Source organism: Mobula birostris, chromosome 4 (assembly GCF_030028105.1).
Source record: "Mobula birostris isolate sMobBir1 chromosome 4, sMobBir1.hap1, whole genome shotgun sequence".
NCBI lineage: Eukaryota > Metazoa > Chordata > Chondrichthyes > Myliobatiformes > Myliobatidae > Mobula > Mobula birostris.
This window is the reverse complement of record NC_092373.1, coordinates 209,247,818-209,270,095: the sequence shown is the minus strand read 5'-3', so window position 1 is coordinate 209,270,095 and position 22,278 is coordinate 209,247,818. Positions and strand designations below refer to the sequence as shown.

Below are 22,278 nucleotides of genomic sequence, written 5' to 3'. Positions count from 1 at the left end.
TCAAAGCACCTCTGGTTTCACTCATTTTGATACGACAATTGGTTCTGGGAGCATCTCGATAGACAGCAAGTGAGTGCAGTTATCCTCTGTTGTTCCCGAGCCTGATGGTTGAGGGGTTGTTCCTGAACCTGGTGGTGCGTGACCTGAGGCTCTTGCAGCTTCTACCTGATTGCAGCAGCGAGAATAGAGCCTGGTCTGGGTGGTGAGCATCTCTGATGATGGACGACAGTTTCATGTAGATGTGCTCAGTGGCTGGTTGGGCTCCACCCGTGATGTACTGGGCCGAATCCACTATGCTGCGTAGGTTCATCAGGAGGGCGATGAACTAATTTGATCATCGTGCCAAACCTTACCTGGCTGGCGGCGAGAGGGTCTGTCCCAGTCTGATCCTTGCTGCATGCCCGAAGATCATTCCCACACGGCGCTGTCCCGAGGTTACTGCACTGGAGACGAGACGGTCACTCGCCTCTTTGCGGACTGTGGGCTGGCGAAGATACGTGGAGAAATATGCAAGAGCCCGTGCCACAGCAGCTGCGTGACAGAAGGCTCACTGATCTTCGGGTAAAGACATTGCACGCTTTATCTTTGTGAATATTTCATAGCGAATAAAGCTTATTTTCTTTAAAAAAAAAACATCAACTTCTGGGCTCTGTCCAGAGTTATGGAAACTGGCCTTCGATTGGAGCTGGGACAGACATGGGTAAAGTAAGAAAGTTTCTTCTAGACTTCACCGAACAAAATAATGTTTTCCACCCTGTGACATGGAATGTCCAGTCCTGTGTTTTTTCCCTGTAGCTACGGGTCGATCATCACCACTGCATCTGTCTCCTCAGATTACAATATTCTCTCCACATCCCTACTTTCATGGCATGAACTAATTTAATAGATGTTTTAAATGGTTATTTAACCCCGGTTTACACCCCTGTCTGACTCTCTTTACACGTCGGGATTTTTTTTAAATAACAACGAAAGACTGGAGGAACTCAACGGGTCAGGCATCAGCTGCGGAGGGAAATAAACATTCGGCATTTCGGATTGAGACAAGCCAGATGAAAGATCTCAACCCGAGAAGTCGATTGTACATTTCTCCCCAAAGATGTTGCCTGACCCGCTCAGTTCCTCCAGCATCACGTTTCTTACTCGAGATTCTAGCGTCAGCAGTCCTTGTGCCTCCCTTTCGGTCCTGCCTGAGACTGAACCAGAATCTTCCCTCCGGCTTCATTTCCGTTCTGCATCTTCTTTAGTCCATCACGCCTACTGGGACACAGGCCTCCATCAGCAGCTCTGTCCAGGGCGAAGGTTATCGGCCCTGTGTCTTCTCCTTTCACCTCAGGACTTCAATCGTCTTACAGGGGAAGTCCTTCCGATCCCAGGGATGAGCCCTTTGGAGGTTCACTTGACACTTCTGCCGCACTGCCATTTTACCGGGATAAGATTGCAAGACCCATGCCCAACGCCGCCCCTTTCGCAGCCGCGCTTAGGCAGTCCATGGCTGAATTATCATTTATGATCAGACCTGTTTAAGGTGTTGCTGAACTCACCCTGATATGGAAATTACCACGACTGTATTATTTGCAAGTGAACACATCCAGCTGCATAATGTTCATTCCCCGAGTCTGCAGCGCGTGTAGTGGACACTCGCGGTACTGCAGGGGATCCGCAGCTCCCCGAAAGTGAAAGCATTCTGAATCGGGAAGTGCTGGGAGTTAACATGGCTTCGAAAGGACCAACCGAGAGTTGAACCGAGGAGGCAATTTGTTCCATCTGCCTGGATTTCTTCACCGATCCGGTTATCCTGGAGTGTGGACACAACTTCTGTCGCTCTTGTATCACACGGTGTTGGGATAGGGAGGAGAGAAACTCCTGCCCGGGATGTGAGAGAGGTGTTTGCTGACCCCACCCTCAGGGGCAATAAGGCCTTAGTAAATCTGGCTGGAAAAGCTCGAAATCTAAAGCTGAATCTGAAAGGGAAGGAAAGCAAACTTCACTGCGAGGAACATGAGGAAGAACTGAAGCTGTTTTGTGAAACGGACAAGACACCGATCTGTCTGATCTGTGCAGTTGCGCAGGAACACAGAGAGCACCGCTTCATGCCGGTTAAAGAAGCTGTTAAAATCTACAAGGTAAACCTAACCCGAATTTGATCCTCACCCCATCCTCCATTGTTCTGCCTAGAAAGACAGGAGCCTTCACACCTAACACATCATTCCCCGCAACTTTCGCCATCTCCAGCACGATCCCCTCCGACAGCCCAGCCACGCCTCCCCTCCCCACAACTCTCCGCGCTCTGTAGGGATCGCTCTCTACATACCGTAACTCCTTTATCCACTCGCTCCTCCCCACTGATCTCCCTCCTGGCACTGTTACCTGCAAGCGGGACAAGTGCTACACCTGACTCCTACAACGCCTCACTCGCCACCACTCAGGACCCCAAAGAGTCCCAATTCCTCCCGTTTCTTCCATGGTCAAATATCCTCTCGTCTTAGAACTCCAGGCCGGGTCTTTATGTGCTGCTATTGTGACTCCCGTCTCCCCTTCCCCCACCAATACTCTGCAATCCCGTCTCCTTCAGATCCCATCCTCAGCTCCTGGGCCCTCGGAGGCTCCATTTTCCTATCACCTCAACCCTCCCCTCTCCATTGACACCCCCAGCCTCCCCCCTCCCCCCTCTGATCCCAGCTCTCATCCGTGTCGGGTCTTTACCATCCCCTCCGACCTTCAACTGTCGGAGGCAGAACGCTCTGTCCTCAGTAACCTTTGTCACCCTTCGTCCACACCTCAGCGAGTTCCGCATTCGCCATGATGCGGAACTCTTCTTCCGCCATCTCCATCTCCAAGCCTACTTCTTCGGCGAGGACTCTTCCACCCCCACCGATGACCCCTTCTCCCGTCTTCAACCCTCCTCTTCTTCATGGACACCCCGCTCTGGTCTTCTGCCTGCTCTGGATCTCTTTATCGCTAACTGCCGACGGGACATCAACCCTCTCGACTTCACCGCACCTTGTTCCCATTCCAACCTCACTCCTTCCGAACGCTCTGCTCTCCACTCCCTCCGCACTAATCCTAACCTTATTATTAAACCCGCCGATAAGGGGGGTGCTGTTGTAGTCTGGCGCACTGACCTCTACCTTGCCGAGGCACAGCGACAACTCGCGAATACCTCCTCTTATTTATCCCTCGATCGTGACCCCACAAAGGAGCACCAGGCCATTGTCTCCCACACCATCACCGACTTTATCCGCTCAGGGGATCTCCCATCCTTATAGTTCCCACACCTCGCACTTCCCGTTTCTACCTCCTACCCAAGATCCACAAACCTGCCTGTCCTGGCCGACCTATTGTCTCAGCTTGCTTCTGTCCCACCGAACTCATTTCTGCATACCTCGACACGGTTTTATCCCCCCTTGTTCAATCCCTTCCTACCTATGTTCGTGACACTTCTCACGCTCTTAAACTTTTCGATGATTTTAAGTTCCCTGGCCCCCACCGCTTTATTTTCACCGTGGATGTCCAGTCCTTACATACTTCCATCCCCCATCAGGAAGGTCTCAAAGCTCTCCGCTTCTTTTTGGATTCCAGACCTAATCAGTTCCCTTCTACCACCACTTTGCTCCGTCTAGCGGAATTAGTCCTTACTCTTAATAATTTCTCCTTTGGCTCCTCCCACTTCCTCCAAACTAAAGGTGTAGCTATGGGCACCCGTATGGGTCCGAGCTATGCCTGCCTTTTTGTTGGCTTTATGGAACAATCTATGTTCCGTGCCTATTCTGGTATCTGTCCCCCACTTTTCCTTCGCTACCTCGACGACTGCATTGGCGCTGCTTCCTGCACGCATGCAGAGCTCGTTGACTTTATTAACCTTGCCTCCAACTTTCACCCTGCCCTCAAGTTTACCTGGTCCATTTCCAACACCTCCCTCCCCTTTCAAGATCTTTCTGTCTCTGTCTCTGGAGACACCTTATCCACTGATGTCTACTATAAGCCTACTGACTCTCACAGCTATCTGGACTATTCCTCTTCTCACCCTGTCTCTTGCAAAAACACCATCCCCTTCTCACAATTCCTCCGTCTCCGCCGCATCTGCTCTCAGGATGAGGCTTTTCATTCTAGGATGAGGGAGATATCCTCCTTTTTTAAAGAAAGGGGCTTCCCTTCCTCCACTATCAACTCTGCTCTTAAACGCATCTCCCCCATTTCACGTACATCTGCTCTCACTCCATCCTCCCGCCACCCCACTAGGAATAGGGTTCCCCTGGTTCTCACCTACCAACCCACCAGCCTCCGGGTCCAACATATTATTCTCCGTAACTTCCGCCACCTCCAACGGGATCTCACCACTAAGCATATCTTTCCCTCCCCCGCCCTCTCTGCTTTCCGCAGGGATCGCTCCCTACGCGACTCCCTTGTCCATTCGTCGCCCCCAACCCTCCCCACTGATCTCCCTCCTGGCACTTATCCGTGTAAGCGAAACAAGTGCTACACATGCCCTTACACTTCCTCCCTTACCACCATTCAGGGCCCCAAACAGTCCTTCCAGGTGAGGCAACACTTCACCTGTGAGTCGGTTGGGGTGATATACCGCGTCCGGTGCTCCCGATGTGGCCTTTTATATATTGGCGAGACCCGACGCAGACTGGGAGACCTCTTTGCTGAACACCTACGCTCTGTCCACCAGAGAAAGCAGGATCTCCCAGTGGCCACACATTTTAATTCCACATCCCATTCCCATTCTGACATGTCTATCCACGGCCTCCTCTACTGTAAAGATGAAGCCACACTCAGGTTGGAGGAACAACACCTTATATTCCGTCTGGGTAGCCTCCAACCTGATGGCATGAACATCGACTTCTCTAACTTCCGCTAATGCCCCACCTCCCCCTCGTACCCCATCTGTTACTTATTTTTATACACACATTCTTTCTCTCACTCTCCTTTTTCTCCCTCTGTCCCTCTGACTATACCCCTTGCCCATCCTCTGGGTTCCCCCCCCCTTGTCTTTCTCCCCGGGCCTGCTGTCCCATGATCCTCTCGTATCCCTTTTGCCAATCACCTGTCCAGCTCTTGGCTCCATCCCTCCCCGTCCTGTCTTCTCCTATCATTTTGGATCTCCCCCTCCCCCTCCAACTTTCAAAACTCTTACTAACTCTTCCGTCAGTTAGTCCTGACGAAGGGTCTCGGCCTGAAACGTCGACTGTACCTTTTCCAAGAGATGCTGCCTGGCCTGCTGCGTTCACCGGCGACTTTGATGTGTGTTGCTTGAATTTCCAGCATCTGCAGAATTCCTGTTGTTTGTCTCGTCTTAGATTCTTTCTTCTCCAGCTCTTTACCACTTCCACCTGTCCCCTCTCAGCCTCTTACTTCATCACCCTCCCCGACGTTCCCATCACGTTGTCTCACCCGTCACCTGCCAGCTGGTTCCCATCCCCAACCTTTTTATTCTGGCTTCTGCCCCATTCATTTCCAGTCCAAATGAAGTGTCTCATCCCGAAACGTCGACTGTTTATTTCCCTTGCACAGATGCTTCCAACTTAACGACTCCTTCAGCATTTTGTGCGCGATAATCGGGTTTGATCGCTTGTTTATTTTGAACTTTTTTTTCTATTTCTTTCCCTCTCTGACTTCCAGGATCAGCTAAAATCTTCCTTAGACTCTCTCACAAAAAAGAAATTAGAATTCAAAGAAAAGGAGCAGCAACAGGAAGAGAAGATTTCCGGAGTCCGGGTGAGGCTTCCTGAGCGGAATTTCTGATATTACTGTATAGTTTTGCTCCCATTAATGCAGAATAGCAGAGTATCACAGATCCAGTGACCTGGGTTAGATTTTGACCTCTGCTGCTGTCTGTGGAGTTTGCAGGTTCTCCCTGTGACCCCGACAGTTTCAGACACATCCCAAGGACATGGTGGATGAATAGTTAATTATTATTAACCCTGTGAATGTGGGGGAGGGTGTATGTGAATCAGGTGGCAGTTAATGGGTCAATGAGCGAGAATAGGTTTCAGGAAAATGTGAGGGAATGGGGTTGATGGGAAAGTCTCAGAACTAGTATGGACTCTAATGGATCGAATGGTCAACTTAATGTCATAGCGAAATACTTTACTGCCTCAATCTTATCCCTCCCTTCCATATTTTTCTACGTTTCGATAAGATCTCGTCCCATTCTTCTGAATTCCAGCGAGGACAGTCCCAGGCGACTCAATCTCTCCTCATAGTTATCGTGGAAAATAATTTATTTTACCGTGAGACCACTGAGAGTTCACATTTGTGGAACTCTGAGTTTGAGGGAAATCAGCTTGTATTTGGATCCAGTAGTAGACAAGTGTGTGTGTTCCTTATCAGAACAGAGGAGTTAGTTCAGAACTTTCTTTCCCACCCGTCCACACTTATCTCATCTGTACCGCTGTAATATCTCTCGACTGAGGGGTTGTGGTCAGTACAATAAATATTAGTTCTGCAGACTTGCAAATGAATTGGATAAATACAGGCTATCGTCAAAGTCAAAAAAAAAGCCTTAACAGCACAAAACCCCATTAACCCTCTCTTCCCCTCCGTCCCCTTCTCTCTCTGCCACCATCGCCTTCTCCTGCTCCCCACTCTCTGAGTTAGAGGGATATCAGCTTGTGTTTCTATCCAGAAGTAGCATGGACTTTAATGGACCAAATGGTCACCTTAAATATACGTGAAGGAATGGCGTTGACGTGAATGTTCTGAGGACTAGCATAGACTCTAATGGACAGAATGGTCAACTTAATGTCATAGCGAAATACAACACAGCACTACAGTAAATTAATCTTCACCTATAATTCGACAGGAACAGTCACTCCGCCTTCAGTCCCACATCACATCCCAGTTTGCCGAACTGCGTCAGATTCTCACTGAGAAAGAGCAGAGTTTACTCAGGGATCTCAGGAAGGAAGAGGAGAAGATTCTAAATCAAATGGAGAACAATCTTCGAGAGATTCAAGAGAATATAAGGTTTATTCAGGACGAAATCTCAAAGTTGAAGGAACAGATGGATCAAAAAGACAGTGTGATATTTCTCAATGTGAGGGATCATATTTCAATTTGTTTCTGTCAAAGGGCACAAAATGAACAGTGGTATATTTGAAATAAACACGCACACCGGCCAATTCTAATAAATCAATTGTTGCTGTTGGCGACCTTGCGCAGATTGTTAGAATTGTATGACGTGCTCTCCAGTAACTCTAATGCGTTCTAAAATATCAGAGATATGTGTTCACAACATGCAATCTCGAAGCAATGAAACTTCAGCTCATTTAATCGTAAATTAAGCTGCAATGAAGCTCTCAACAAAAGATATGACATCGGTCAGTCGCAGCTCAAAATAGTCCAGAACAAATTACGAATAGATAACTTAATTGCCTTTGTTTAAAACTCGCCCCCACTCACGTAACTAGTTACCACAAAAAACACGGAACACAGAAGACAATGCAGACAGAAAACAGATGCGTTCATCCTACGCAGAATGTAGTGTTCTCGTGCAGTGTGTTGAAACTCTGACTAAACACCAAGTTAAACCGGAGCCAATGAAGACAGAGTCGTAGTAAGGTTAACCATTTACTGTTCACTCTTCCACAGTAACATCGTATGGTGAAAACTGTTGATAAAAAAATACAAACATATACAGCGTCTGTTTCATTCTGGAGCCCAAGCGCGCTCTCTGCTTTTAGCGAATGTCTCCAGCCGCCCCGAGTAGCGAGCGAGGAGGGTCGCGTCAAACCACCGCCGGGCCAGAGCCCACCCCGCGTTTGAAATTGAAAAGCCGACACGCGCGCCGCTTCCCTTAACAGAAACCGCGTTAATATTTTTACCTCAAATACTTTCTTATGAAGTTACGGCGTTGCTTCCATAATGTTTCTTTGTGGGTAGAAACGGAGCTCCTCACGGTCATGCTGCACGCACGGCACCCGCCTTCACACCTTCCCTGAACCGGAAGTTACATATAAGAGGCGGCGAAACCAGAGGTGACGTCATCACATCCGTGATATACCATAGGACATAGAATAGCACAGCACATTACAGGCCCTTCGGCCCACAATGTTGTGCCGACCCTCAAACCCTGCCTCCCATATAAACCCCCACCTTAAATTCCTCCATACACCTCTCCAGTAGTCTCTTAAACTTCACTAGTGTATCTGCCTCCACCGCTGACTCAGGCAGTGCATTCCACGCACCAACCACTCTCTGAGTTAAAAACCTTCCTCTAATATCCCCCTTGAACTTACCACCCCTTACCTTAAAGCCATGTCCTCTTGTATTGAGCAGTGGTGCCCTGGGGAAGAGGCGCTGGCTATCCACTCTATCCAATCCTCTTATTATCTTGTACACCTCTATCATGTCTCCTCTCATCCTCCTTCTCTCCAAAGAATAAAGCCCTAGCTCTCTTAATCTCTGATCATAATCCATACTTTCTAAACCAGGCAGCATCCTGGTAAATCTCCTCTGTACCCTTTCCAATGCTTCCACATCTTTCCTCTATTGCGGTGACCGGAACTGGACACAGTACTCCAAGTGTGGCCTAACCAGAGTTTTATAGAGCTGCATCATCCCTCGACTTATGAAAGCTAACACCCCATAAGCCTTCTTCACTACCCTATCTACCTAAGGCAACTTTCAGGGATCTGTGGACATGTACTCCCAGATCCCTCTGCTCCTCCACACTGCCAAGTATCCTGCCATTTACTTTGTACTCTGCCTTGGAGTTTGTCCTTCCAAAGTGTACCAGCTCACACTTCTTCGTGTTGAACTCCATCTGCCACTTCTCAGCCCACTTCTGCATCCTATCAATGTGTCTCTGCAATCTTCGACAATCCTCTACACTATCTAAAACACCACCAACCTTTGTGTCGTCTGCAAACTTGCCAACCCACCCTTCTATCCCCACATCCAGGTCGTTAATAAAAATCATGAAATGTAGAGGTCCCAGAACAGATCTTTGTGGGACACTACTAGTCACAATCCTCCAGTCTGAATGTACTCCCTCCACCACGACCCTCTGCCTTCTGCAGGCAAGCCAATTCTGAATCCACCTGGCCAAACTTCTCTGGATCCCATGCCTTCTAACTTTCTGAATAAGCCTACCGTGTGTATCCTTGTCAAATGCCTTACTAAAATCCATATAGATCACATCCACTGCACTATCCTTATCTATATGCCTGGTCACCTCCTCAAAGAACTCTATCAGGCTTGTTAGACACGATCTGCCCTTCACAAAGCCATGCTGACTGTCCCTGATCAGACCATAATTCTCTAAATGCCTATAGATCCTATCTCTAAGAATCTTTTCCAACAGCTTTCCCACCACAGACGTAAGGCTCACTGGTCTATAATTACCCGGACTATCCCTACTACCTTTTTTGAACAAGGAGACAACATTCGCCTCCCTCCAATCCTCCGGTACCATTCCCGTGGACAACGAGGACATGAAGACCCTAGCCAGAGGCTCAGCAATCTCTTCCCTCGCCTCATGGAGCAGCCTGGGGACAATGAATTTACCTTTGTTAGGCTGTAAGATAATTATCAACCTTTAACTTTAACTAGAAAATAGTTACAAACAAATAATTTAAAGCGTAGACCCAACAAAGTCAAATAAATGCCTTAAGGGCAACAGACACGACATTCACAAATGGTGGGAAACTGTTTCTCGCCAGACAATTGATCCAACTATTCAGGGCTTTTGTTTTCCCAGAACTGGATTTCCACAACTTCTATACATCCCAGAACAGAATGCAATCTTCTCTGTGATGATTTTTTCTATAATCATAACATAGATCTGCTGACTGTATCCCTCATTACCACATTAAATATCCTCTAAAACTCACATTAACACCCGGTTCCATTTATAGGCTGGGAGTGTGTTTGGTGCGTTGGATATGAGAGTCTCTCTGTCAATCTGTGAGAACAAAGAATGTGACCCACATGTAAGACTTCTCCTCTATATCCCATTTCCATCAGATTAAGGAAACTTTCACTGTCTCTTTGCCTTTTCAGTTGAGTTTCATATTGGATTTAATCCCTTTCTCCATCATAATGAGACTATTCGATTCACCTTCTCGTATAATTTTTGGTGCTTCACAAGCATCCTCCCACCTCCTCAGCATACCCAGCAAGAGTGTCCCGAACTCCATGGTTCCTCATGTGTTTATCTAGTTTCCCCATTGCATTCAATCTGCGCCGTTCCATTTCAAACACTCCCGTGGCAGTGAGTTCAACATCCTCTTTACTAAATGTCTTATGCGATTTATTAAAATCCATCTGGAACTTCATCTCCCCACAAGTCTCCCCATAATTAGAGATACTTTCTCCACCTGCACACAATCAAATCCATTACTGATCTTAAATTCCTCCATATTATCACCCTTATGTGGTATGCAAATGAAAATGCACAACTTGTCCTGTCCTTCCTGTAAGTTTCATCCTCAGTAAAGATCCAACCTTCAGAAACTTTCCTTATAAATTTCCCTGTGGTTTTCTATTGCCGTGTGTGTGAGAGTGACTGTGGGGGTGGGAATTTTCAACACCTGTGTCGATTTGGATGAAATTCAGGATGTGGACAGTAAGTCCAAGTCTAATCAGATTTGTGTTTTATTTATTTCAGGAGGAAGCTCGTCGGACCAGGAGGTAGGACATGCTCTTTAGCCAAACCCTGTATGGATTTGTAAAATAGTTCAAAATTGCAGTTTATAACGAGCAGTTTAATATTTACAGGATTAATGACTATGTCCAGGAATTGACTGTGACAGATGCGGCCCTAGAGGTTGAAAAATTCGATCACCCCTATTTGTTGAACACAGTGCTGGGAGAAACAACTGATGTCATTAATCAAGGTAAAACTGACAAAGGTTAATTTCTCTTTGTTGAATTAGATTGTTATTTGAAGCAAAGATTGCCTGTAATACTGGACTGAAGGGGAACTGAAATTTATTCCATATCAACCCCACTGACTGGGAGGCATCACTGTCACATGGTCAGCTGGAGATGTCAGACCCCTGAACACACCAGCACAGGGTCACAATACAACCAATACACGGGAGTGTTAGATGCAACTACCACAGGAGCTGGGAAATTAATACTGACTTGATGATTTTGTAGGGGATAAAAGCTGGTATCGGTGTGGTGACTGGGATTGTAGGAAAAATACGCAAGTCCTTCATGCGCCTGTGTGTGCAGACTCTGATTGACACAGGTCTTCCCCCTTCTCGATCCGCAACTCTCACTGCTGTTAGAGGGAGAAGAGGGGAGCGGTGGTGACAGGGGACTCAATCGTTAGGGGAACAGACAGGAGAATCTATGGCCTTGAACGGTGCAGCAGAATGTTGCCTCCTATGTTCCAGCGTCGGGACGGGTCAGATCGTGTCCACTGCATTTAGAGGCGATGGGAAAACAGCCAGATATCTTGGTACATATTGATACCAATGGCGTAGAAAGTAAAAACAAACAGGTCCTGAAAATAGAATTTAGAGAGCTTGGTAGAAAGCTGAGAGGCAGTAACTCCAGAGTTGTAATTTCTGCATTGCTGCCTGTGCCACGTGCTGGTGAGGGTAGGAACAGGATAATTTGGCACATTAATGCGCGGCTGAGAAGCTGGTGCAAGCGGCAGGGCTTCAGGTTCTTGGATCATTGGGATCTCTTCTGGGACAGGGATGACTTGTTCAAACATAACGGTTTGTACCTGCACTGTAGGGGATCCAATATTCCTGCGAAGAGGCTTGTTAAAGCTGTTGGGGAGGGTTTAAACTAATTTGGCAGGGGGTGGGAACTAGAGTGAAGGGACCTTTAGTAGGACTGATGGTAAAAAAGCAAAGGAAGCGTGCAGTCAGACGGTCAGAAAGGGCGGACAGATGCGAGGACAAAATTGCAGCCAGCAGGGTGAGTATCAGTGCATTAGGAATGCAGAATCAAAAAGGGTAGCAAATACCATATTCAAAGTTTTATATCTCAGTGCACGGAGTATAAGAAATAAGGAGGATAATGTTGTTGCACTGTTACAGATTGACGGGTATGATGTTGTGGCCATCACTAAGTTGTGGATGAAAGATGATTGTCGTTGTGAACTGAATGTCCAAGGTTACACAATGTATCGGTGGTATAGGAAGGTAGGCAGAGGGGGGGTCGTGGCTCTGCTGGTAAATCAGTAGAAAGATGTGACATAGGATAGGAAGGTGTTGAATCCTTGTGGGTTGAGTGAAGAAACTACAAAGGTAAAAGGATCCTGAATGCAGTTATGTGCATCCATCCCAACACTAGCTGGAAAGTGGGCCACAGATTACAATTGGACATAGACAAGGACGATCAAAAAGACAATGTTATGATAGTCAAGTGAGATTTCTACATGCAGGGCAAATTGGGAAAAGTAATTTGGTGATGAATCTCAAGAGAGTGCATTTGTTGAATGTTACATGACGGAGTTTCGAGCAGTTTGTTGTTTTGTCTAGTAGGAAATCACCTAGACTGGATTGGGTGTTATATACTGAACCGGAGGTGATTTGGGAACTTAAGGTAAAAGAACCCTTCGGAGGCAATTGTCATAACATGACTGTGTTCAACTTCAAATTTGATAAGGAGAAAATAAGGTCTGACTTTATAGTATTTCAGTGGAATTCAGTTGTATGAGAAAGGAGTCTGCCAAATTAAATTGCAGGGAGACACTGGTAGGGATGACTGCAGAGCAGAAATGGTGTGAGTTTCTGTCAAAATTACGGTGTTGCAGGATAGATCTATTCCAACAATAAAGAAATACTCAAATGACAAAATTGCACAACTGTGGCAGGCAAGGGAAGTCAAGCTGATGTAAAAGTGAAAGAGAGGGCATATAACAAATGAAAAAATACTAGGAAGACAGGGGATTGGGAAGCTTTTAAATACCTACAGAGAGCAACTAAAGAATCGTTAGGAGGGGTAAAATGAAATATGAAAGCAAGCTAGGAAAAGTTTTTTTTCAAATATGTAAGAAAAGAAAAATATTAAATAGAGATGACAGTGGAGATAGGATCGCTAGAAATATATAATAACGGGGACGAAGAGGAGGCGGATGAACTGAATGAGTATTTTGCATCAGTGTTGACTGTGGAAGGCACTAGCACTGTGGCAGATGTTGAAGGGTGAGAGGGAAGAGAAATGAGTGAAGTACTATTACAGGGTCGAAGGTGTTCAAAAAGCTGAAAGACTGTAGGGTACATAAGTCACCCGGCGCAGGTGAACTGCACACTAGTGTTCCAAAAGAGGTAGCAGAACATACTGTGGAGGCATTAGCAATGATCTTTCTAAAATCATTGGACTCTGGTATGGTGCTAGAGGACTGGAAAATTGCAAATGTCACTCAACACTTTAAGTTAGGAGGAAGACAGCAGAAAGGAAATTATAGACCAGTTACCCTCACCTCTGTGGTAGGGAAGAAGTTAGTGTCAATTGTTAAATATGAGGTTATGGAATACTTGGTGACACTCGACAAGATAGGACAAGTCAACATGGCTTCCTTAAGGGAATATCTTGCCTGACAAACCTGTTGGAAGTCTTTCAGGAGATTAGAAGCAGGATAGATAAAGGGGATGCAGTGCTGTTGTATATTTGGAATATCAGAAGGCCTTTGACAATGTGCCACACATGAAGCTGATTACCAATTTAAGAGCTCATGGTATTACAGAAAAGTTATTGGTATAGTTAGACCATTGGCTGATTAGCAGGAAACAGTGAATGAGAGTAAAGGGATCATTTTCTGGTGGGCTGCCAGTGACTAGTCTTCCACAGGGGTCAGTGATAAGACACCTTCATTTTATGCTGTATATCAAGATTAGCTGATGGAATAGATGGCTTTGTTGCCAGGTTAGCAGATGAGTCGAAGATTGGTGGAGGGGCAGGTGGTGTTGAGGAAACAGGTAGGCTGCAGAAGGACTTGGATGAGGACAATGGGCAAGAAAGTGGCAAATGATATACAATGCTGGAAAATTCATAATCAGTAGAAATAATGTGTAGACTATTTTTTTTAAATAGAGAGAAAATCAGAAAAGCTGAGATGAAAATGGACTTAGGTCCTTCTGCAGAACACCCTAAAGGTTAGCTTGCAGGTAGAGTCAGTGGTGAGGAAGGCAAATGCAATGTTAGCATTCAAATCAAGAGGTTTAGAATCGCATTCTATTCAAGAGCAGGGATGTGATGCTGAGGCTTTATAAGGCACTGGTGAGGCCTCACCTTGAGTACTGTGAACAGTTTTGGGCTTCTCATCTAAGAAAAGATGTATTGGCATTGCAGAGGGTTTGGTTCACAAGGATGATTCCAGGAACGTTTGATAGCTCTGTGTCTGTACTCCTGGAATTTAGAAAGATGAGGGCGGACATCATTGAATCCTTTCAAGTAGATGAGTAAAGCATGTTTCCCATTGTGGGAGAGTGAAGAACAACAGGCACAGCCTCACAATAGAGAGGCGTCGATTTAAAACAGGGATGCGGAGAAATTTCTTGAGCAAGAGGGTGGTGAATTTGTTGAACTTGTTACCCATGCAGCTGTGGAGGGTGTGGTTGGGTATATTTAAGGCAGAGCTTGATAGGTCCCGGATTGAACACAGTGTCAAAGCTTACAGGGAGAAAGCCGGGGGGTGAGGCTGAGGAGGGGAAAAAGGATCAGCCATGATTGAATGGTGGAGCAGACTTGATGAGCCAAATGGCCTAATTCTGTTCTTATGTTCTATGGTCTCATGGTTATCAGACCCCCTGCATTGAGGCAGTGTGAGAATGAGCCCGGACAACCCAGCCAACATCGACATCGGTCAGGATTTCATCTCAGGAGAAGCACACTCAGCATAACCGGCCTGGCAGAACTCCCCCCCCCCCTCCACACACACACACACACACACACACACACAAGGATTGGCAGATTGTAGTCCTAGCCTCAGCAATGTACGCTGTTATTTCCCTCAGTAACCTGGAAACCATTCTCTTCAGACACAGTAATTTATTTATTTAAATAACTCACTCACATATCACACTTTGTCAGCACACAGGACATGTGAAGACACACTGTAACATACAAATACATCAATGTGCACAGTCTCCTTCAATATGTATACACACACACACACACACACACACACACACACAAACAGAGTAACACATACCCAGACATACTATCAGTGTGTGACACATGGTAAAATAGAGAGACACAAATTCCCATTTAGGAATGAAATCTGCCGTTCTTACCCAGTCTGTTTGTTCTGTGGCATTGAGATGCCCTCTGAAGTGACGTCACATCAACAGATCACAGACCAACTCCAGGGTGAGGTTCCTCGGGGGATGATCTGGGAGGTTTTGGCAGATGTTGAACCCACAGCCCACTTCATCCATCTGCAAGACGAAGATGTTTTCTTGAGCATGTCCTGTTCATGTGCGTGTTTGCCCCATATCCGTCTAACCATTTCTTATCTATGTACCTGCCTAAATTTATTTTAAAATATTTAAATTTTACCCGCTTTTACAGCATCTGCCAGCAAATTCCACCTGCCCATCTCCTTCGCTGTGAGAAAGTTACCCCGTAGATCGCTAGTAAAAATTTCCCCTCTCACTTTCAACCTCTGGTTCTATACTCCCATTTCTCGGGAAAAAAAGACTTATCTAAGCCCCTTATGACTGTATTTACCTTGATAAGGGGTCATTCCTCAACATCCTACACTACAGCTAAATAGTCCAAGCTTATCCACTCTCTGCTTTTAACCCAAGCCCCCAGTCCTGGTAACATCCTCCTGAAGCTTCTTGTCCAGTGTAATGACATCCTCCTCATATTCAGTGAACCGGAAAAGCACACAGTACCCCCGGTGTGGTCTATCATCAAAATCGGAGACCTTGCTTAAGTTCATGTGCACAGTGTTGAATAGGGTGATGAATACAGGACTGAAGGTGTTATATTTGACTGCACAAGTACACGGAATAAGGTAGATGATGTTGTAGCACAGGTAGAGATTGGTGGCTACAGCTTTGTTGGCCTCACAGAGTTGTGGCTGAAAGGAGAACCTGGCTTGAAGCTTAACATTCAAGGATATACCTTGTGTTCAAAGGACAGGCAGGTAGGCAGAGAGGCTAGGGAGGCTCTGCTGTAAAAAGGAAAACAAATCCTTAGAGAGGTGACGTAGGAAAGAGTGTTCAGAAAGAGTTATTTGAAGAGAACATGGGAGCATTAGTAATGCTCTGCTAAGAATCACTGGAATATTTGGTCATTCAGTACAACTGGAAATTGCAAAGGTCACTTTATTCTTTAAGAAGGGAGAGCAGCTGAGGAAAGAAAATTATAGATGTGTTAGTTTGGGAATATGTTGGAGTCTAGTATTAAGGACGAGCTTTTGGGTACATGGAGGCGCATGATGAAATAGGGCAAAGACAGCGTGCCTCCCCTGAGGGGAAATCCTGCCTGACAAATCTGCTGGAATTCTTTGAGGAACAAAAAGCCAAGATAGACAAAGAATGATTTGGATGACAGAGTTGTTGCCTCTGTGGACAAGCTTGCAGAGGATATGAAGATTGCTGAAGGGGCATGTAGTGCTGCAGAAGCTCGGAATCCGGGGAAGGACACAGACAGATTAGGAAATGGGCAAATAACTGGTAGATGGATTATCAAGTAGGGAAGTCATGCATGCAGTTTGGTAGAAGGAATAAAAGCATAGATGATTTTTGTAAACAGGGAGAAAATTCAAAAATCAGAGGTGGAAAGGGACTTGGGTGTCCTTGTGCAGGATTCCCCAAGGGTTAACTTGCAGTTTGTGTCAGTGGTAAGATAGGCAAACTCAATGTTTGCTTTCATTTCGAGGGGATTAGAATACAAGAGCAAGGATGCAATCCTGAGGTTTTATAAGGCATTAATCAGACCACACTTGGAGTGTTGTGGGTCCCTTATATCGGAAAAGATGTGCTGGCATTGGAGAGAGTCCAGGAAATTCTGAGGAATGATTGCGGGAATGAAAGAGTTAACATATGAGGCATGTTTCATGGTTCTGGGCCTGTACTCATGGGAGTTTAGAAGAATGACTGATTTATTATCCCTCTCAACCCTATTCTCCCGCCTCCTCCTCATAACGTTTGACATCCTGGATAATCAGAAGTTTACCGATCAACTCCTGCTTTAAAAATCAAACACGAGAAAATCTGCAGATGCTGGTAATCCAAGCAGCACATGTCCTGATGAAGGGTCTTGTCTGATCTCCCTGAAGTCTATCTGGAGAGAGCTGATTTTGGGAGGATGTTTCCTATAGTGGGTGAGTCTAGGACCAGATGGCATAGCCTCCGACTAGAGGGTGTCGATTTAGAACAGAGATGAGGAGGAATTCTTTTAGCCACAGGATAGTGAATCTGCCACAGGCATGTGTGGAGGCAACTAATTGAGTGTATTTAAAGCGGAGCAACACACACAAAATGTTGGAGGAAGTCAGCAGGCCAGGGGCTGTGGGCGATGGATTTGTGGGAAAGGGGATAAAGGGGTCCTCATCTCCTATCTTTGTCCCCACAACCTACTGGTTACGTCTATACACTCAGTTCACCTACAGGCTTTCCACTACTCCCCAGCATAGGTCCAGTTCAATCTGCCGTTCATCTCTCCCCTACAGGTTCCCATTATCAACTCCTGTTTTGTACCGGACCTTCACAATCCCCCGCTTCGCATTCACACTTACACATGAATGTTAACATTGAATGAAGGGCCTGTTCCTGTGCTGTACTGTTCTATGTTCTCTGTTCCATGTTTAGAAGAATGAGAGGAGATCTCAGGGAAACACAAATTTTTTCAGGGGTCTACAGGTAGGATGTTACCCCTCTCCGAGGAGTCGAGGGTCAGGGGTCACTGTCTCTCTGGAATTCTCAGCACCGTGGCGCGGGGAGGTGAGGGTGTTTGGGGTTTCTTAGTCATTCAGTTCACAGAGCCATCACCATACAGCATAGAAATGTGCCCTTCGACCCATCACCTCTGTGCTGACCTATTTACCCATCTACATTCATCCCATTGACCGGCATTAGGTCAGTCTCCTTCTGTGCCTTGCTTATTGAAGTGTCTGTCCAAGTGTCTCTTAAACACAGAGGACTGTAGGCCTCTGACCTGCAGAGGTCGGTGCTGAGGCCGTGGTTGTTTGTCATTCACATTAATGATTTGGATGATAATGTAGGTGACAGAGTTGGTAGTAAAATTCATTGTATATTGGACAGTGAAGAGGATTATCCAAGTTTACAACGGGCCCTTGATAAATTGTAGAGGTGGGTTCAGTGACAATGTTTTAAAATACATCTTGGCTGGTATGTGGATAAGAGGGGTGGAAAGGCATAATGGGCAAATGGAACTAGCTCATTAAAGCAATTTGGTCGGCACCAACAATTTGGGCCGAAGAAACTCTGTGACCTCCTGTTTAAATCCATTCACCCAACCCCTTCCCTTCTTAATCCACCTCTTTCCCGCTCTCGTTTCTGCTATCTGTCTCCCGTATTTATTTCTATTCTAGCGGGAAGATGTCGACCTGAAATGTAGACTGTTCATCTGTCTCCACGCTTGCTGCCTGACCCGCTAGGTTCCTCCGGCATTTTGTGACTGTTTGATCGGGAAGTCTCTGCTCTTCGTCCAACAGAAAGGTCTTGGGAAGATATTAGTTGTACATCCGCTTTCGTTGGGTCAAACCACGGGAAAGGTTCGTGTCGACCACCCTACTGCGCCTGAGGCCCAGCGGCCTTTCCACCGGTCCCTGCACCGCGATGCCCGAATTTCAGCCCGATCCCCGGGGGCCGCGCGGCTCGAGGACCCCCTGATCCTCGGGTCCACGGTGACCGAATTCCCCCGCCCCCACCCCACGAACCCCGTAGACTCTTTAATTCTCTGCTTCTCTCCCTCCCCCACAGTCTCTGTCACCCTGGATGTGGAAACGACTAATCGGTGTCTCGAGGTGTCTGAGGATCGGAAGAGTGTGAGATGGACCAGGAACCGGAGGGATCTCCCTGACACCGGGAGGAGATTCACAAACTGGGCTTGTGTGCAGGGATCGGAGGGATTCACATCCGGGAGACATTACTGGGAGGTGGCGGTGAATCGCGGCTGGTATCTGGGTGTCGCCGCAAAGTCTGTGGAGAGGAAGAGAGTGGTCAGTCCGAGTCCGAGCACCGGATTCTGGGTCACCAGGCGGGCTGACGACATGATCAGTGTACTCACCTCCCATGACGTGATGCACAGGAATTCTGTCGTGATCAGTGATGAAATCTCCAACTGGTCCTGTATCGCTGCCTGTCTCATCCCCCGCAGGGTTGGAGTTTATCTCAGTTACGAGTCCGGGACGGTTTCATTTTACAACGCGGAGAGCAAGTCCCATCTCCACACCTTCACTGGGAATAAATTCAGGAAGAAACTTTATCCTTTCTCCGCAACCTGGGATGGAAACCAGTGGTTGAGAATCTGCTCCGGTCCCGCTCCGGCTCTGTAAACTGGTCGGTCCCCGGGACCGGCATCAGGAGTAAAGTCCCTGTAAATATAAATGTACAGACAGTGAAATAAATATGAGATGAGAATGATCAATCCATTAACTTTAACTCGTTCACTGCATCCGTCAACACAGCAGAAACACTGCGGATTCAGCAGCAGTCGCGGGACCACGCTTCCTGAGTCTCCCGGGTCCTAAAGTCTACGCGCAGTGAACAAAGGGGCGGTGCTGACGGGAAAAGTTGTTTCAGGGTGAATCTTGGAAGAACCATAAGACATAAGAGCAAATTTGGCCGTTCAGCCCATCGACTCCGTTCCGCCATTACATCATGGCCGATCCCGGATCCCACTGAACCTCATACACCTGCCTTCTCGCCTTATGCTTTTATGGACTGATCGGTCAGGAAATTATTAACTTCCTCCTTAAATATACCCACAGACAGCTTCAGCCGCAGCCTGTGGCAGAATATTCCACAAATTCACTACTCACTGGCTAATAATATCCCTTCTTACCTCTGTTCCAAATGTCTCCCCTCAATTTTGAGGCTGCCCTCTAGTCTGGATACCCCCACCACATAAAACAACCTCTCCACAACCACCCAATCTAGTCTTTTCAGCACACGGTAGGTTTAAATGAGATCCCGCTTCCTTCCTGAGATATGGGTCCCAAAACGTTGGCAAAATTCCAAGTACCGCCTGACTTTGTCTTATAAAAGCTCAGCATTATCTCCTTGCTAAATATTCTATTCCCCTTCAAAGAAAAACTAGCATTGCATTTGCCTTCTTTATCACAGAGTCAACCTGCGAAATAACCTTCTGGGACTCTTGCAGGAGAACTCCTAAGCCCCCTGCACCTCTGATGTTTGAACATTCTCTCCATTTAAGTAATAGTCCGCACTATAGAAACATAGAAAATAGGTGCAGGAGTAGGCCATTCGGCCCTTCGAGCCTGCAGCGCCATCCAGTATGATCATGGCTGATCATCCAACTCAGAACCATGTACCTGCCTTCCCTCCATACCCCCAGATCCCTTTAGTCACAAGGGGGCATATCTGACTCCCTCTTAAATATAGCCAATGAACAGGCCTCAACTGTTTCCTGTGGCAGAGAATTCCACAGATTCACCACTCCCTGTGTGAAGAAGTTTTTCCTCATTTCGGTCCAAAAGGGCTTCCCCTTTATCCTCAAACTGTGACCCCTCGTTCTGGACCTCCCCAACATCGGGAACAATCTTCCTGCATCTAGCCTGTCCAATCCCTTTAGGCTTTTATATGGTTCAATAAGATCCCTCCTCAATCTTCCGAATATTCTATGATTCCTTTGACCAAAATGCATTATCATACCTTTCCCAACACTATATTCAATTTCCTTCTTTTTTTCTGAACCATTTTTTTTCCTAATTTATCGAAGTCCTGCTGCAATCGCATTGCTTTCTCAGCACTACCCACCCATCCACCTATCTTGGTATTGTTACATACCTCAATGAGATCTTGTGACTTTCTTGTGAGAATGATGTAATGGTCTTTTGGAGGTCACCTGATGGAATTTTCCCGCCATTGTGAGGTGACGTGATGACATGTTCACCGCGGGTATAAAAGGGAAGACCCCAGTGACGCAGTTTATTGTTCCAGCTAGAACGTTAGTCAGAGTCTCCGTTCCATTGCGTATTTGCTTTATGACGCAGTTTCATTTTTAAAATGGAGATTTACGTTTTATTGTAAGGTACAATAGTGCTGGACTGGCAGTTTACTCAATTTCTGCAAGATTTGTTGATGTACCCTTTCAGTAGTATTGGAGAGTGAAGACTGCATCGAAGTGCAGGATATGAAGGATTAAGAGAAGTTGGTATCGTTCGGGAGTTTAACAAAGGATCGACCTTATTGAGACTTCGTTGAAGAAGTAGCGACCTGCATCGAAAATAACTCCTGCCGAAAGATTAGTGTAGTTCATGCAAGGTTTGCTCTCTAGAAATAAAGGTCAGTTGTTTTAAGCAATTTATTTCCTTCATCGTGAATCCTTTGGACAGAACCAGCAGGAAAGTTGTGTCTATGAAGAAATCCTTCTCCAGAGAAGTCTCTCCCAATTGAATGTATAAATCTGTTGGACTTTCGAATTTACCATTTTAAGAACTGCATTTGACTTTACAGCTTTAAGAACTGTTTTCGCATTTATCGCTTTAAGAACCAGTACCGAGAGGCTGTTTGTTGAACGGCCGCATAGCGGTTAACTTCCGGTTAAGGTTTTCGTTTTTTTTTAATTGTTTATCCGTGTTCAATAAATGTTTGGTTGTTTTTATATAACCTGACTCGATTGATATTCATCGTGGCCCGTTACGTAACAGAATCATTCCCCCCCCCCCCCGGCTTTGCTTGCCTGCCACTTTTTCTTTTCACCTTACTACTTTTTGCTTCTACCCTCGTTTTACACCCCTCTGTCTCTCTGCACTTGTTCCCATCCCCCTGCCACATTAGTTTAAATCCTCCTGAACAACAGTGGCAAATGCTCCCCCTAGGATATTGGTTCCAGTCCAGCCCAGGTGCAGTCCATCCTGTTTGAACCGGTCCCACCTCCTCCAGAACTGGTTCCAATGCCCCAGAAATGTGAATCCCTCCCCCTTGCACCATTTCAAGCCACATATTCCTCTGAAATGTCCTCCTATTTCTACTCTGACTAGCACGTGGCACTGGTAGTAATCCAGAGATTATTACCTTTGTGGTCCTACTTTTTAGTTTATCTCCTAACTCCCTAAATTCACCTAGTAGGACCTCATCCCGTTTTTTTCCTATATCGTTGGTACCTATGTGCACCACGACCACTGGCTGTTCACCCTCCCAC

At 46.3% G+C, this 22,278-nt stretch overlaps 1 protein-coding gene across 2 annotated transcripts; it reads left to right on the top strand.

Annotated features, from left to right (window-relative positions):
• The first annotated feature begins 283 nt into the window (after positions 1 to 283).
• On the top strand, positions 284 to 21,725 carry LOC140196932 (zinc-binding protein A33-like). Of its 2 annotated transcripts, XM_072256878.1 has the most exons (6): positions 293 to 2,123; positions 5,626 to 5,721; positions 6,809 to 7,042; positions 10,616 to 10,638; positions 10,726 to 10,844; positions 18,873 to 21,725. In XM_072256878.1, exons 1-6 carry the CDS (start codon positions 2,091 to 2,093, stop codon positions 19,445 to 19,447), a joined length of 1,080 nt encoding a protein of 359 aa, XP_072112979.1. In that variant the 5' UTR covers positions 293 to 2,090; the 3' UTR covers positions 19,448 to 21,725. The 2 variants fall into 2 exon arrangements, with proteins under 2 accessions (XP_072112980.1, XP_072112979.1); XM_072256879.1 differs by lacking the exon at positions 6,809 to 7,042 and having other exon boundaries at positions 284 to 2,123.
• Positions 21,726 to 22,278: the final 553 nt, after the last annotated feature.

What these genes read in the sequence shown, in the direction of transcription:
- LOC140196932 (XM_072256878.1), top strand. Translation starts at nt 2,091, where the DNA reads ATGCCGGTTAAAGAAGCTGTTAAAATCTACAAG. An exon ending in AAGCTGTTAAAATCTACAAG is followed by an intron (nt 2,124 to 5,625) that starts GTAAACCTAACC and finishes TCTGACTTCCAG; the next exon opens with GATCAGCTAAAATCTTCCTT. An exon ending in AGAAGATTTCCGGAGTCCGG is followed by an intron (nt 5,722 to 6,808) that starts GTGAGGCTTCCT and finishes ATAATTCGACAG; the next exon opens with GAACAGTCACTCCGCCTTCA.